We start from the raw sequence: 16,195 nt of genomic DNA on the forward strand, positions 1-16,195 counted from the left end.
ATAATGCTTATTATACTATGTATATCAAGATTACATGTATACAGAAAGTTAACAAACAATTGGGCAAGAAAATAAAATCTAGTTTCTAAACACGTAAGCAACGCAAACATGTATTATGTACATGTACATCTATAGCTATAAACTGATACCAATGCAGAAGAATTACTGAATAATGTTTGTCTTCAATCAAAGATATACTGCATTTTGTTTAGGTGTCTAGACAAACTGTCTGCAAAGCTATGAAACAGCACAGAGAGGAAACAAAACCCATCACCACAAAGACATCTCTATTGTCATTCTTCTTGGCTTAGCATTAGCAAATCTAGCTGCAACTTCCAAATCCATAGAAAAAGTGGAGTGAACAAATAGCAGTGCTAAGCTTGAGAGCCAGTTTTCAGATGTAGTGGGGATGTAACTCAAATGTTTAGTTCTTATTTAACTAAGAGTTGTACGTCTTGTATTATGTGTAGAGCACGACCCAGCGATATCTTTGTTCTTGTGGTGAATATAGTTTGTCGAATTTATGTCTCTCTCCGTGGCAAGTGTCTGTGTGGTTTGGAGGACCACTACTGCATATAGTAATTGTCATTTTCTACAATAGTAGTGGTTTCATGCGGTTTCATCTTCTCCTAGCTCACCACTAGCTATCTCACCTTGCACTCCTTAACACTTCCCTCTATATATAGCTAGGGTAATTGCTAATATTAGATTAATATATTTTAGAATTACACGTTCCTGGTTGTCATTAACAGTAACTAAAGGTATAAGGTTATCTGAGGTGTAGTCTGTTCAGAATCTCGGTATAGACTAACTAAGAGAAAGAAATGCACTTGCTATTACACTGTCTTGTCAAGTGTGTGTTGTCTGTCGCTAGGCCAACTATATAATCAATAAACGGCGACTCCAAATCTCAATAATTATGTGACAAGCAACCCGGCACGCTAGAAATAGTAATGACTAAATGAATATAAATTATTCCACTCATATCAGTGGTCCTCCGACATGTTTTGAGCAGTTTTAGCTTAGAATTTCCTCGCTCCACCTCACATGTAGTTGCAGGCACTGTCAACAAAATTTTCAGCAGCTTGTGAACATTAGGGTAAATTTCCACATCACACTTTGCGACAAAGTCACTAATGGTGTCAGGAAATTTATTCTTTTGGAGGCATCCTTCAATCCATCTAGAATACTCAATATTCATTTGCGATGGTGAAGGAAGATCATTATAGTAAAAGAGCTTTAGCTTTTCCAGTTCTTCAGAACTTAGGGGTGAGTTAGTACTATCAGGAAAAAAGCTTGCACAACAAATTCACCCTAACTCTGCTCTCTGTGAACCTGCTTTCCGTCTCAGTCAGATTATGGTTTAGAAATGAGGTGAAGATTGTCACACGAAAGTAATCTTCAGCAGTGTCACAGTGATAGTTTCCTTGGTGAACCTGCCTTGCAGTAGTTCTTGGTTTGGCCAATACATCATTGACACTTTCAGCCAATTTCTCAGCCTCAAATTGCCAATCAACAAAGCTTGTCTCATCGAAACCACGGAAGCTCCTAACTGTGGCATCCACCAACTGGTTTGCTTTCAACACATCCATGGTTTTCCTCTGCAGCTTCATACTTGATGGCTGTACAACTGTCTGAACATTTTTTAGAACCACGGAAGCAACTATAAACTCTGAATTTCTCATGGTCTTTGCAAAAGAGGCAGCTTTTGCACGAACATCTGGATCGAATGAAGAATCTAATTGCATGCTGTCAAATGCAGTAACAAGGATGGTAAACAGTTTTACAATGGTAGCATAGGCTTCATGCCTCTGAACCCAGTGTGTTCTGCACACGTCTTTCAGTTTTCTCTGCTTTCTTTCCGGGGCATTTTCTGTAATGATGGTGTCCAAAGATTTCTCATTTCTTGGAGAATTCTTAAAGAAACAAGAAATTTCACCCATCACTGCACTCGCATCTCTAATTGTTGGAATGCTACAAGCACAAACTATAGCTAAGTTCAGTTGGTGTGAATTACAGTGGGAATAGACAGCAAGGTCATTTTGAGCTAGTATTCTTTCTGATACTTCTTTTCTCATTGAATACATGTTTGCTTCAGCATCATATACTTGTCCTTGCTTGCATCAGGTCCAAGTCTAGTTTTTTGATCAAAGAAATTATGTTGGTAGCCAATACCTCACCCGTTATTCCCTCAACCTCTATAAAACCTACAAACTCTTCACAAACTGTATGGGTCCCTTTTATAATGTCAACAAACCGAAGACACACACAACTGTTCTTAATTAGCAGCATTGGTCACCTCATCTGCTAAAATGCTGAAGGTTTCAGTCTTTTTTACTCGTCTCACAATGTCTTCTCTGACCATCTGACCCATGATTTCCAGCAATTCATTTTGGATTGTCTTACTGGTGTACCTCTGATTCTTTTTACAACTCTAAATGCTTTGCCAACAAATATCATTATCAGCACAATTGTGAAGCAGTTTAATAAAATTCCCACAATTTGCAGCGTCACAAGTGCTGTTGTCCCAGTGTCCACGAATTCTTAGTCCTTGTCGTGCAAAGTAATGATGCTTGCTAATCAATATGCATAAAATGTGCGGGTTCTCCTTACCAATTTTTTCTGATGTCACGCTCAGTTGGTTAGTAATTTTCAGACTAGCATTTTTTGTTGTTTTAGCAAAATTCGTAGCATCTTCCATGGCTTGCATATGTGACTCATCTTTCCTGCGCCTGTTAAAAGCTTCCCCACATTTTTGAAAATCACGAAACACAGTTGTGACAAATATTTTAGTATTTGAGATTCTGGCTAAGAGGAAGCAGTAAATACAAAAGCCTCCATCCTGACTAGGTGAATATCTGAGCCATGGTTCTTTTGTGAACCAATCCAACTTTAATCTTCTACCTCCAGCAAAACTTGGAAGGAAACTCATATGAAAGTGCAGGTTGAATGTGGTTTTCAAGGAGATGAACTCGCTCAATTCAATATTATCCTACTAGCCAAAGCCTGGCCAATGTCTGTAAACATAACAAACACTGCTAAGGCTGGTTCAGCTAATTGTTCAACATCACTTTGCAAACAAATGAGAAGAAGTAGAATAGAAAAATCTACAGATGTGGCTCAGTCTCTTAGGCCTACTATATGTTTGGCAAAATAAAATAAAAATTTAGCTCTTTCTTTGATGCTCAACAGAACACACATATTGAAATAAATGGTCCCTGACGCCACATGTTTCATGTAGCCATTTTTTGTTTAAAGTTTATTACAATCGCATGTTCAATTAACAGCGTGCTTGCTTTCCATTAGACTCACCTCAAATTGGATTCATAATTAAAAATACGCAAGTGACTGGTATTTGCAAACCAGTCACTTTTTATACATACACTGTAGCTATTTTTATCAGACATGAAATCAACGAAAATGCTCTCTGCCACATTCAGAAAAATTTGAAGGTCTTCAATTTCTCCAATTAGCTAATAAACATTTATAGCCATGAAAACATGGGCAAAATTAACTATCATACCTTGACTATAATTTGTCAAAGATTTAAGTCGAGCTTTAACTTCAGCAAAAACTAACAACAGGTATTGTTTAGCTGTGAGGAAAGATAAGGAAAGGTGGAAAGCAAATAAATTCAAATTTCATTAACAAGTAGCCTGTTAAAGTTCTCAAGAACAATTGTGGTCTAATGACCAGTTTGGCAGCAAACATGCAAATAACTATAAACATTATTGCAAAAACAGCCATGCAATTCTAAATAACATTTCAATCTGATAAACTATTTTAAAAAGAGATTATTACATGTAACCATAATGCATGTCTTAAGCAAGCAATTGGAAACTTAAGCTAATGGTAAGCAATCAAAGGAACTTCCAAATATGCAAAGTACTTACCATCTTTGGTACCAGCAACTGGTAGCCTACGGCTGTGTCTTTTGATATCCCTCAAGAAGATCAAAGTTCAATATTGTGTTTAGTGTGCCTACTAGAACCACTATTAAATTGCAGAGAGAGAACAAAGCTAAAGCTTTTTTTGAAATGATGACAGTCGAGTGCTCTGATATTGGTAAGACCAAAAATAATGTTCCTCAGTCCTCAGTTTGAAATTTGAAAAAAACCAACAATAGCTCAATTTAGGCAGCTGCATTGTATGTACTATGTTGACTTGTGCTGGTGCTTTTTTGTGTCATTTTAAATGTCTTGGACTATATAAATTGCGAAAGCTGCTAGAGTCGTGCTCGCTAATAATTTGTTTAGCCAATTGAAAGCATTTCGTCGACGATTTCGGTGTGCATGCACAGCCCTGACCATTTTGGGAATTTTGGCCAAATAATTCTATGCTTTTCGTTCATTTCGTGATTTCGGTCAGAACCAACAATAAAATCGTCATGTGTGGCCATACCTTTAGGCTGCCAGCCATAGCTGCATTACTTGAATGTACTAACCTAGCTGGACAAGTGCTCTGTGGGAGAGCAGATGCTACTGCTACCTGGTGTGTGTGTTACAATGAACCAAGCATCAATACAAATCAGAGTGTAAGTTCTTCTGTCTAAATTGCCCTGTGCACCATATCAGTCGCTATCTGTTCTATTTTAAGTAGTCACAGCCAGTACTAGAGTAATATGGCCAGGCAAGTTTTTAATAACCCTACTGAGCCATAATTCGGTCCACTTGAGCTTGGCCGGTTTTCAGTCCTACTTTAACCGGGCCATTATTCGTTACAATTTTACTAGACCAGTATGTAGTCTAACTTCTTCAGACCAGTCTTTGCTCAAATTTTTCTAGACTAGTTTGTGCTCTAACTTTTGCAGGCCAGTCTTTGTTCTTGCTTTACCAGCCCGGTCTTTGGTCTAATTGATCTGTGCCAGTTTTTCACGTAGAATCAACTTTGGTAGAAATCACAAGATGTTATGATTATGCATTTTATAAATTCATATTTATCACTTCATGTTATCAGGAATTGGCGGTATTTTTGTATCATTTGCGATTGTTTTTAATGTTAAAGGTGACCTGGCTGCTATGATGTTTCAAGGTTGAAATTGGCAAAACTTGTTTGCAGTTAAAAAAGGTTTCTACCAACTACCAGATGTCCATACATTACATTATACAATAGAAATTTGTGCTCGTGCCTTACTAGAGCTCATGACAAATATCGAGCTTGGCTCATCACTGATATCATTAATTAGCAACTTTCATTCACTTTTGCATGGAATTCATGTAACATTTTTGTGATAACATTCGCCGGATAGTCTGCACACGTGATCTCGACAAATCTAACTTATTAAAGTAATTAGGTATTAAGATACAAATGAGCAAAACTGCAAAAAGGGTTTCACTTAATGGAAAACAAAATATCAGCAATGAGAAAGCTATCATATGATATGTAGGTATACTAGGGGAGACCTGATGCTGAGTGGCAACAATGGACTATGGCAGTGTCTGAAGTGGAGAGTGATTCTTGGGGGTACTCTCTGTCATGCCAGGAGGGTAGTGTCCAGGGCCAACGATCCTGCGCGCCGCTCACAGGGTGAGTCTGAGAAGGGCGCTGCACCTTCTCGGTAAAGGGGGGTCCGGGGATATTCTCCCGGAAATTTTTTTCGCATGAATGTCCCTATATTATGCTGTTTTCCATAACTTAAAACCCTGTGTTGTGTTCAGTAAAAAATTAAAAGTGGGCTTAGCTGCACAACCTGTGTGTTCTATGACTATGGAGACTCCAGGTTGTGATGTGAGTGAGTCAAAAATCCCTATGGACAGTCCACACAGACCCCAGACACAAGACAGTCCCATCTCCAAGACACCATGAATATTGTTATATGATAAGCTCAGTCACTCACTATTTTTTAAAATACAGACTCTAAATTCATGACAGTCACTAATTCTTACTCACATTTAAAGAAATTATCTATTGGCCCATGCTGTTTTATTATGAATTGAAAGAAACAAAGAAACTAGTATAATAAGCCAGAATTTATTCAAAACTACTATTCAAAACACAAGAGAAAAATCCAAGCAATGATTAATCTTAAGCTATTCAAGGGTTCCACAGGGCGGCCGACACAGGGTCCCGTTGATTTTGTCGGTTGATAGAAAACTGATCGGTTCCCAGGTTTTTAACAAAACAATCTAGTTGATCCGCTATAATAGCAAAAACTGACTGAAGAAATTAAAGATCAGTAGGGTGATTCTCTCGTCCCGAAAACGTGTACTGTTTTTGGTGTAATGAACTCGAGCTAATATAAGTTCGGAAAGAAAAGGAAAAAACGTTGTGTGAATATTTCACTTCTATCCGGTTTTATCGCATTTAATAAGATATGAGCAACTTTATATGAGGGGGTACGCATCCTAGGGAGTACCCCCACTAATTCTTCTTACGGGTACGCCGTACCCCTGCGTACCCCCCCATTTCAAACACTGGACCATGGTGTCTTCACCTAATGGCTCCATCACCGGAGCTGTCATATGCATTAACTGCTGCTTACTGTGAATTTGTAAGATTGTGCATTAAGCAATTTCTCACTCTCTTATGGTGCTTTTGGATGTACGCAATTGGGTAAACTTGACCATTCAGATTCCAATCATGTGCCTTTATTAGGTTCATGATAGTATACAATGACCGAGTGTGTGCTGACAGCAGGTAAGCCAATGCATCAGCAAAAGTGATGTTCTGATATCTTTACAAAGGTTTTACTGTTTTAATGATTAAACGTTTGTAAGCTAAAAATGTTTTAGTAGATTTTTTAACAGTCATTTATAAAAAAAATTAATGTGCTGGCAACATATTGCTGAAAGCAGCGTGTAGAAGATAACTCCAATGGTTATGGATGCATGAAGGATTGAATAAAAGATTATCGCTTACCCTATTTTGTGGTAGATATTTTTCTGACATTTTGTCTCGCGTATTACCATCCTAGGGTATGGGTAAGAAATCCGCAATTAATCTTTTTTGATAAATACATTTACAATATCAAATTATTTTCACTCATCATCATGGAGTATAACGCTTATAAGTCTACCTTATAACTATTTACTTCGTAAACAACAGTACATTTCTCATCTGTGTCTGTAACTTCTCTCGCTTTTTGCTGTTAACGCCTGATTCAGACCGATGCCTTATATATGACGTGCGAGGTGCTGCCCTTTGCTTTGCAAGCTTGTGCAAGTGCACGATTGCTGTGAACAAATAGCTATGAAGTCGCAGGATGGCGCAACTAAATCCTGCACACGCTCTACAAGAGCATTGCCTTGCGAGGGCGCAGCACCTTACACCCCATACATACGGCATTGGTCTGAATCAGGCATTATATCCATAACCAAAGCAAACCTTAAGCTAAGTGTGGCCAAATGTGCTTTTTATGAAGTTTCTAGAGAAACATTACTGCAGATTAGATAAATGAGCGAGTTAGTTGCATCTTGTTCATACTGGTCCTGTCAAACCTAGAACAATAGCACTTATGGACCTTTTTATACAAAGTTTATGCATTTCAATATTTTTTGACAGTTCAAAACTGTTATATTTGGACATCAAATATTCTTGTAAAAATTCATTGTATTATGTTTGCTCTATTTCAAACCCTAAAATCAGCACTAAACACCTCACCTAATCAATTACAGCATTAAATGAAGTTTATCTTATAAACTAAAATTCTGTGTCAAAATTATGGTAATAGAATGTGTAGTAGTCTGACAAAAATGAGGTCTTCTTGTTAATACATAATAGAACGGAAGTATCAGTTTTGACAGTGCATCTGTTCAGTCGCAGAGTTAGTTACAAAAAATACCAAGTACAGTAACCTCAATTTACTTGAGTTATAGTTTAAATTAACATGTTTCATGTACATGTATTTGTTTTGTTTTATTTGTTACCATTTATTTTACTTATAGTTTCACAACTACCATGTTTCCAGGAGTTTCAAACACGTCTTGTAAATTGGTTCTTTAAGGTTGACTTGCAAAAAGATTTACTTTACAGTTATTTTGTATCAAAGGGTTCATCATGTTTTACTCTGCTGTATTGTAGGAGCAAAAAAATGTGGAAATGTGATTACAAGCTCTTAAAAGCTCAAAAATGAAGTTAATCGCAGCCATCACAAAAACGCCGTAGTTTGGAATCTTCTTTTTTTCAGAATCTACTTTTCCAGTTTGATAATTTTGGTGTGCTTGACTAATTACGTCAAATTTAATAGGAACTAACTAAATATGGCCCTTAGGTCACATGAAATGTTGTAAACTATCCTAATTTGGTATTATTATATAGCTAAAAGATTAATTTTGTCGGACTGTGAACGTTTTCCATTTGAATGTATGCTTATAATAATGCAACTCTAAAAAACTGTTGTTACATATATGTTACACACTAACGGAATGCCCGGCGTTGTATGGGTATTAAAAATCAGCTCATAAACAGTAATAGTAATGCCACACTTATAAACTCAGCTTATAAACAATATCACTTGCCATTAGTCTGGCACATTGCCAATGGCTAATTTGAGTAAGCTCTTACTAATACATAGAATGACGTTGCACCGTAACGAAGAGTGGTAGCGTAATTGCACCCACATCGCGACATATCGCCTAATGAATCCATCAATCTCGCGTAGTTAAATTGGTCATTCATTTGCCTGGCGATTGGGAGGTTACAAGATCAAATTTTCTGTGTTACGAATTCTTCATTCCAGTATTTTAGTAGCTATAGCTGGATAAACTAATCCATATACACACAGAGTTTAAGGTTTTCATATATAGATGGTATTGTGGGAGAATGGGGTATCAAAGTGGGAGTTATTGAGTTAAATTCATATGAGGGAAAACTACACACTTCACAAGTCGATGTTTGACCTCATGCATGCTTGCCTAGCTGACTAAAGTTTCACTGAAATGCCTTTTCTATTCCCTGACTGCCTTTTGCTAGCAGTTGGTTGCAGTCTTCGAGCTTGCATTTGTTTGTTTCAAGAAAAAAAGCTTATGAATGGCTGTACGTCAATGGAATATTCTAGAGTGATTAATTGGATTTTCCGCTTTGCAAATCAGAGTCATATAAGTTAGTTGTATGAAGAATTGCTGCATGAATTGAATGGATCACAAATTTTCATTTGTTTTAATCCTCAGCTATATTTATTTAGTGTTCCCATTAGACGGTGCTGCTGAGGTCGATGGTCAAGGTAAACATGGAGCATTCAAAGAAGCCACGTCAGCTCTTTCAGGAACGAGTCGTTATCTCTTTGCATGACAGACCGGCACTCAAAATCACTTCCTCTAGCTCATCCTTCATAAGGAGCGAGGTCAGTAAGAATAAACTAAATATTTTATTTTATGTTGAATAAGGCAACTTACGAAAATTATTCATCAACAATGAGACGAACCCTTGTCTAGAAATTTCATCAACAAATTTAAGCATCGTTTTGTGAAGTCGTTAAAGTATAATAACAATACAAAACACATTTAAACCTATTTAAATATGTTACCAAGTCTTTGTAAACCGTCGGTATTATCTTAAAACTTACCCATCTGATCGGATTATAGACAAATAGACTAATTAAATAGATTAATTTGGACGAAAATTGCCACAAAACGCTTGAAAAGCTTGGTTTAATAAAAGTTAAGACCGGAAATTGAAACGGCGATCAACAGGGAATATAACGATCAAGTCGTGCGCATTTCGCGAAAAAATATTGTGCACATTTCACCAGTCTATGGCATTGTTTACTTGTAATCGAATATATTCGAAGGTTTCTGTAATAAACGTAGACCGTTAGAGGCGTTGACCGATTTATAGGTACGAAATTGTGGTACACAGTTTATCAGCTTATGTTTTTGTCTAATCACCGAAGGCTTCATTATTTAAAACGTTAGCGGAAATTCTTTACAACTTATGTACAAGCTAGGGCTGAACTACAACGCCCCTTTATGACGAGAACCTTTTTTTATTTTGCTCCAGTTTGCAAAAAACTTTCAGACGCGTGAACGCTCATACTTGCTTTATGTTAAAGATCGCTGCAAAATTGTGCATTGGTTTTCTATTATTACTGTATTACTATTACTAAGTTTGGATATTCTTTTTGATACTTCTTGATATTGTTAGCTATGACGTTTTTAAATGTAAACAAAATTGTTCATTGGTTTTCTATTATTACTGTATTACTATATTAATAATATTGGTTATTCTAATAATATCAGTGCATTTTACTTCTAATATTGCATTTCTCCTATTGCAGCGGGAGAGATATACAAACATATAATCTTTTCCTTTCATGATTGCTGTTTGTCATGACCAAACACTTTTTTAAATAGATAAAAACTTATCACTTTATCACTTATCACTAACATTATCACTTTGGGCGTGGGCTGTATGACAGTGGAATTTCTAGTTTATTTTATGTTGAATAAGGCAACTTAGGAAACTGCCAATCCTGCTGCACTTACCTTTTTGAATGTGTGAATGTAAACACAGAGTGCAGCGATCACAGTTTCTGGGCAGGTAAAGAGTTTCATTGTAAGGGTAGTGCTTCTTTACTCAAATTGTCTGCATTTCCCAGACTATTAGGTTTTACTCAAAAGGCCTGGGTTCCTGGGACCGTGTCTTTACTCAAAAGGCCTGGATTCATAGGACTGTCTTTACTTAAAAGCCTGGGTTCCTAGGATTGCGGGTTTACTCAAATAACTTGAGTAAAGACAGTGTTTTTGTACCCAATGACTTTTTGTACACAAATGGATACAACTAGTACACCTTTTACTAGGTTCAGTGCTCATCCAGTGGTTAGAGAGTATTTCTGCCTTAAGTTACTTGAAGGATATTGTATACAACTTTCCATTTTTGATTCTAAGTCAAACTGACTCAAGATTGTGTCTGTGGCCTCTCTGTTCCTCGGTGCCATATTGAAACAAGGTTGAAGAAATTGTGATCATTTTAAAAAAATTTGGATTTTTCTAGCTCAATTAATTTTTTCGATGCCTATTATTTTTTGATAAATTTGATTTTTACTCATTTTTGGTCATGTAAAGTGCCATGCTGCATTCCATATTAGAATGCTAATGAAACCCTTTTCAGTGACATGCTTTAGTTTGACCTGTTCCTATATTTCTCACATTCAACAGCCATATGAAATTATATGTGCAAACTACATGTAAGTGAGTGGAGTAGGGCTACTAGCAGTTTCACACAAAGTACGAATGAAAGCCAAAGACATAAAAAGGCACTATGAAATATTTAAGCTCATTCCTCATGTAAAAAATAAAAACCAGCTTGCCAGCTTTTTCACTACCTCGCTAGTTTCTTGTTTTTGTATGAATGGAGAATATCCTTTCGATGCACATGAGCTAATTGCAGTAAAGAGTTTTCGTGTGTAATGTCAAAAGTCACTGTCAATACCAGTAAGAAGTTTTAATCATGTGATGATTGTATTGCATCGACTACTTTATCAGTAAAGCAGTTAGGCACAAAAGGAGCCTCATTTGCTTGACACTCCATTTTGGATTTACTGACTGTCCGTGGGTGTAAAGATAAGCAGATAAGCCAGATTGTGATGTAGTGTTGCATCTGCATCCGATGCTAGTCAGTTTAGCATTTTTAACTCACCAGTATCAAGTAGATCTTGTAACTTTAACATTACTGTAACTTGTAACTGATTCAGTGTTACAACTGTTTCTGCTCTAGCGCAGTCTGATGCTTGTACCTGATCCAAAGCATTAGCAATTCGGTTGAGATAGTCTTCTGTTGTTCATTTCAGAGAAGCATCATGAATGAGGCGAGCGATGTCCTTGTCAGGTTGCTCTCTATGTTCCTCACGTACTATCTGTACTATCAAAATCTACCGATTATTCTTGTAAACTGTTAGTTACAGAGCTCAATCGTACCGATAACGTAAGCAGCGTTTTTCCTTTAGCAGCTTCATACCTAGAGAAAAGAAAAGGGGGGCAAAGCCGAAGGTTGCGAGTTCAATTCCTGTGTGATGCAATCTTTTTCCCAACCTCCAATCATAGCTGCAGTCGATGAACTTGGCTATTATGATAGCATAGATTGAAAAGTCAACAAAAATCAAACAGTTTCCCTATAGGCCATACCATGTTCATGAGCTAATCAGGTACGGAATATGGTCCAGTAAAAGCACTAGTTTGTATTAATAGTGATCCTACTAGTTTGTATTACTAGTAATTAATACAAACTAGTGATCCACTAGTTTGTATTACTGTGATCCTGTTTGATAACTCAACAGTAAAAACAGAATGTATATAAAATGTGAGCAGAACATGTATTCACAGTTGATAATTAAACCGCTTACATGAACCTAAAGCCTGGTTCCCATATCGTCTGCGAGACTCGGCGGTAATCTGGCACAGCAAAACTCTTGTGGCGCTAGGCTCAGTGGCCTATGTCCACATAAAGCTGCGTCGCTAACAATCGCATAAAATGGCTGCTCGCCATGCTGTTTCGAAAATGCTGACCTTCACATGTACAGTGCATTTTGGGACGGTTTGGTCTTCAACTACTTGCAAAGGTTAAACAGCGTAGAACTCTTGTGTTGACTACTGGCGGTACTCGTCGATACTCGGCGCGTATGTTCACATTTCACTGCTGATAGCCCTGCGGTGCTGTCGCCGGTGCATGCAGCGTATATGGGAACCAGGTTTTAATGAGCAGCTGGGAGGGATGTACACTTCTAAAGTACTTGATTGTGTTGATGCTGTGTTTGTGGACATTAGGCAGCTCAACGTTTTTAGTTATCAAATTCAACATATGTCCTCCGCATCTGTAACTAATTACCGTATGTCTTCATCGTTGTTTTAAGGATATCTTCATAGCTGCCCTATTTGTCACATTATCAGTTACAAAACTTGCAAGTTCACAGTCGGCCCTCTCGGTTTCGCTGATATTCATCTCTGCTATTGCTTGTAGCTTTTCATAAGTGTGTAGAGTAGCAGAAGTGTCAATTGTGTTCGTAACATATACATCTCCCTTTGGATCAGTGGCGGCTAGGCGCACAATCGGCTAATTACAGATATTTGATCAGTCATCCACAGTTTCAAAAACTGTCTTCGAGCCAGTCCTTGCAGCCAGCCTGTAATGTAATGTGTACTTCTTCAAGCGATGGGGCAGCAGTCTCCTCGCGTGTAGGCTGCTTATAGCCTCATCTGTACGTTTCTATCAAAGTTAAAAATGTCTCTTGTTCTATTAAGCGGAAAGATTAGTTTGTTTCATAGATCATTCTTGCCTCTAGCTCATAGATTTCTGTCTTTTCAGTTCTGTTTGTTCAAATCATTCACTGACAATTCAGAATTTGTTTGCTGTCATTTTGTGGATTGGCTTAATGGTGTGGTAGTCTAGGGTTTAGGTGCATGTACAGCTGTATGGTGTGGTAGTCTAGGGTTTAGGTGTATGTACAGCTGTATGGTGTGGTAGTCTAGGGTTTAGGTGTGTGTACAGCTGTATGGTGTGGTAGTCTAGGGTTTAGGTGCATGTACAGCTGTATGGTGTGGTAGTCTAGGGTTTAGGTGTATGTACAGCTGTATGGTGTGGTAGTCTAGGGTTTAGGTGCATGTACAGCTGTATGGTGTGGTAGTCTAGGGTTTAGGTGCATGTACAGCTGTATGGTGTTGTAGTCTAGGGTTTAGGTGCATGTACAGCTGTATGGTGTTGTAGTCTAGGGTTTAGGTACAGGTACAGCTGTATGGTGTGGTAGTCTAGGGTTTAGGTGCATGTACAGCTGTATGGTGTGGTAGTCTAGGGTTTAGGTGTGTGTACAGCTGTATGGTGTGGTAGTCTAGGGTTACTGGTGCATGTACAGCTTTATGGTGTGGTAGTCTAGGGTTTAGGTGCATGTACAGCTGTATGGTGTGGTAGTCTAGGGTTTAGGTGCATGTACAGCTGTATGGTGTGGTAGTCTAGGGTTAGGTACATGTAAAGTTGTAGCTGTTGTAGTCTGTCTTTCTGAAGCTGTAGGCTGCATTCTGTTGCACAACGGAGTGACTCCTTTTTCTGCTGCGCTGGAAGATGAACACCTTTAGTATGGACATATTTTCATTCTTTCCGCAGGCTTATTGATCAATATCTTCCTTCTCAGTTTTTATCGTTCAAACCATTTTTGCTGAAAAGTTAGACGTCGCTCGGTGTAGGTTTACTAGTTGTAATGGTAGCACTAAGTGCAGATATACTTGTAAATATAATATTATAGTCTGTCTTTTGCATTCTGAGTTTACTAATTAGTATGATAGCACTAAGTGAAGGTACATAAATAGATGTAATAGTCCCTCTTTTGTATTTGAGTTTACTAGTTAGAGTTTACTTCTCTTTTTGATTCTGAGTTGTAGGCTGCATTTTTAGTTTTTACTTACACTGCAGAAAGCTAAACTGCTAAAGCTTTCCATCTATTCCGTTCATCCAAAGGCTAAAGTTACTGGTAAAGTTATTAACTCAACACTGAAACTTTATAACTAATAACTCAAACTTTGTAGTGTTTTATTTTTAATAAGTTGATTACAATATTCAAATTAACTACATAAAGAAACAAGACATACACTTCAATTTATTTGTAGTTTTTACTTCACAAGTATAAGCTAGCCTGGTTAACTATAGATCTGTTTGATGTCATAATTTCATTTATTAGACAGAGTTGTGAGAGAAAACTGTACCGGTTACAAGTGCTACTTTACAATTTGTCCTGCTTTGAGGTTTAGTAAATAACCTCATAGGTCCTAGCTTTATAGGTACTTCTATAGCACTGTACTACACATGTAGTCAATTCTCTTATCACACTAATTCTAAACAGTGGAGGGTTTACAGGTTTGTTATACTCACTTTAAAACAATACTGCTTGTAAATAGATTTTCAGATTATTTGTTCGAGAGACACCGATTTTTGCTAATTTATGCAAAAAATACAAAAGAGGTCACGATTTCGTTCAAAAAGATAAAAAAAATTTGTGATTTTTTGCTCAAAGATCATTTGATTTTTTTCCTCCCATTTTTTATTGAAATGCGGTCGATTTGAGGCAGCTTCATACAACTTTGCATATCGAAAGTCGGTGTGTTTTGTATCATCAAAAAATAATGAATTCTGCTCGAAATAGAGTCAAACAACTTTCGTTAACAGATAGTAATACAGTCCATGCGTCTAAAGGTCTGCTGGTTTTGAAAAGTTTCAAAACATTAAATGACTGATTCAACATGGATTGTAATAAGCACCGCAGGTATAGCAATAATCACAACAGGTATAGCCATAAGCACAGCAGGTATAGCCATAAGCACAGCAGGTATAGCAATAAGCACAGGAGGTAATACAATAAGCACAGCAGGTATAGCGATAATTACAGCAGGTATAGCAATAAGCACAGCAGGTATTGCAATAAGCACAACAGGTATAGCAATAATCACAGCAGGTATTGCAATAACCACAGCAGATATAGCAATAAGCACAGCAGGTATAGCAATAAGCACAACAGGTATGGCATTAAGCACAGCAGGTATAGCAATAAGCACAGCAGGTATTGCAATAAGCACAGCAGGTAAAGCAATAAGCACAGCAGGTAAAGCAATAAGCACAACAGGTATAGCCATAAGCACAGCAGGTATAGCCATAAGCACAGCAGGTATAGCAATAAACACAGCAGGTATAGCAATAAGCACAGCAGGTATAGCAATAAACACAGCAGGTATAGCAATAAGCACAGCAAGTATTGCAATAAGCACAGCAGGTAAAGCAATAAGCACAGCAGGCATAGCATTAAGCACAGCAGGTAAAGTATTAAGCACAGCAGGTATAGCAATAAGCACAGCAAGTATTGCAATAAGCACAGCAGGTAAAGCAATAAGCACAGCAGGTATAGCAATAAGCACAGCAGGTATAGCAATAAGCACAGCAGGTAAAGCAATAAGCACAGCAGGCATAGCATTAAGCACAGCAGGTAAAGTATTAAGCACAGCAGGTATAGCAATAAACACAGCAGGTACAGCCGTCTTTCCTATAATAGAAGCCTTGTTTGTCCAGCTGTTCGAAGCCCGCTGTTAGAAAAAGCGAATTTTTCTCACATGTTCCGTTCTGCAGCCAGGAATACTACCGGCTGTGCCATTGTTGGGTTGTGCCGAAACGAACAATAATTATACATGTATAGTTATTGCACCCGATGATCTTTCGCGGCGCATGGAACTGTCAGTGTGATAGTGTGATAAGTAAACTCAGTCCATAAAAACACACCTGACCTGAC

The 16,195-nt window shown here is 37.6% G+C and overlaps 2 protein-coding genes across 2 annotated transcripts in view; one reads left to right on the forward strand and one right to left on the reverse strand.

Moving 5' to 3' along the window:
* The first annotated feature begins 9,138 nt into the window (after positions 1-9,138).
* Positions 9,139-16,195, forward strand: part of LOC137408689 (baculoviral IAP repeat-containing protein 7-like) — a 59,447-nt gene continuing 52,390 nt past the window's right edge. The window contains exons 1-2 of the mRNA XM_068095267.1: positions 9,139-9,280; positions 11,885-12,079. The gene's annotated coding sequence lies outside the window, so the exon portion shown is untranslated. The remainder of the gene's footprint in view (positions 9,281-11,884; positions 12,080-16,195) is intronic.
* Positions 15,141-15,878, reverse strand: LOC137408688 (calphotin-like). Its single transcript, XM_068095266.1, has one exon. The coding sequence runs from the start codon at positions 15,876-15,878 to the stop codon at positions 15,141-15,143; it is 738 nt and encodes a 245-aa protein (XP_067951367.1).

This window comes from Watersipora subatra, chromosome 11 (genome assembly GCF_963576615.1).
Source record: "Watersipora subatra chromosome 11, tzWatSuba1.1, whole genome shotgun sequence".
Lineage (NCBI taxonomy): Eukaryota > Metazoa > Bryozoa > Gymnolaemata > Cheilostomatida > Watersiporidae > Watersipora > Watersipora subatra.

What these genes read in the sequence shown, in the direction of transcription:
- LOC137408688 (XM_068095266.1), bottom strand. Translation starts at nt 15,878, where the DNA reads ATGCCTGCTGTGCTTATTGCTTTACCTGCTGTGCTTATTGCTATACCT.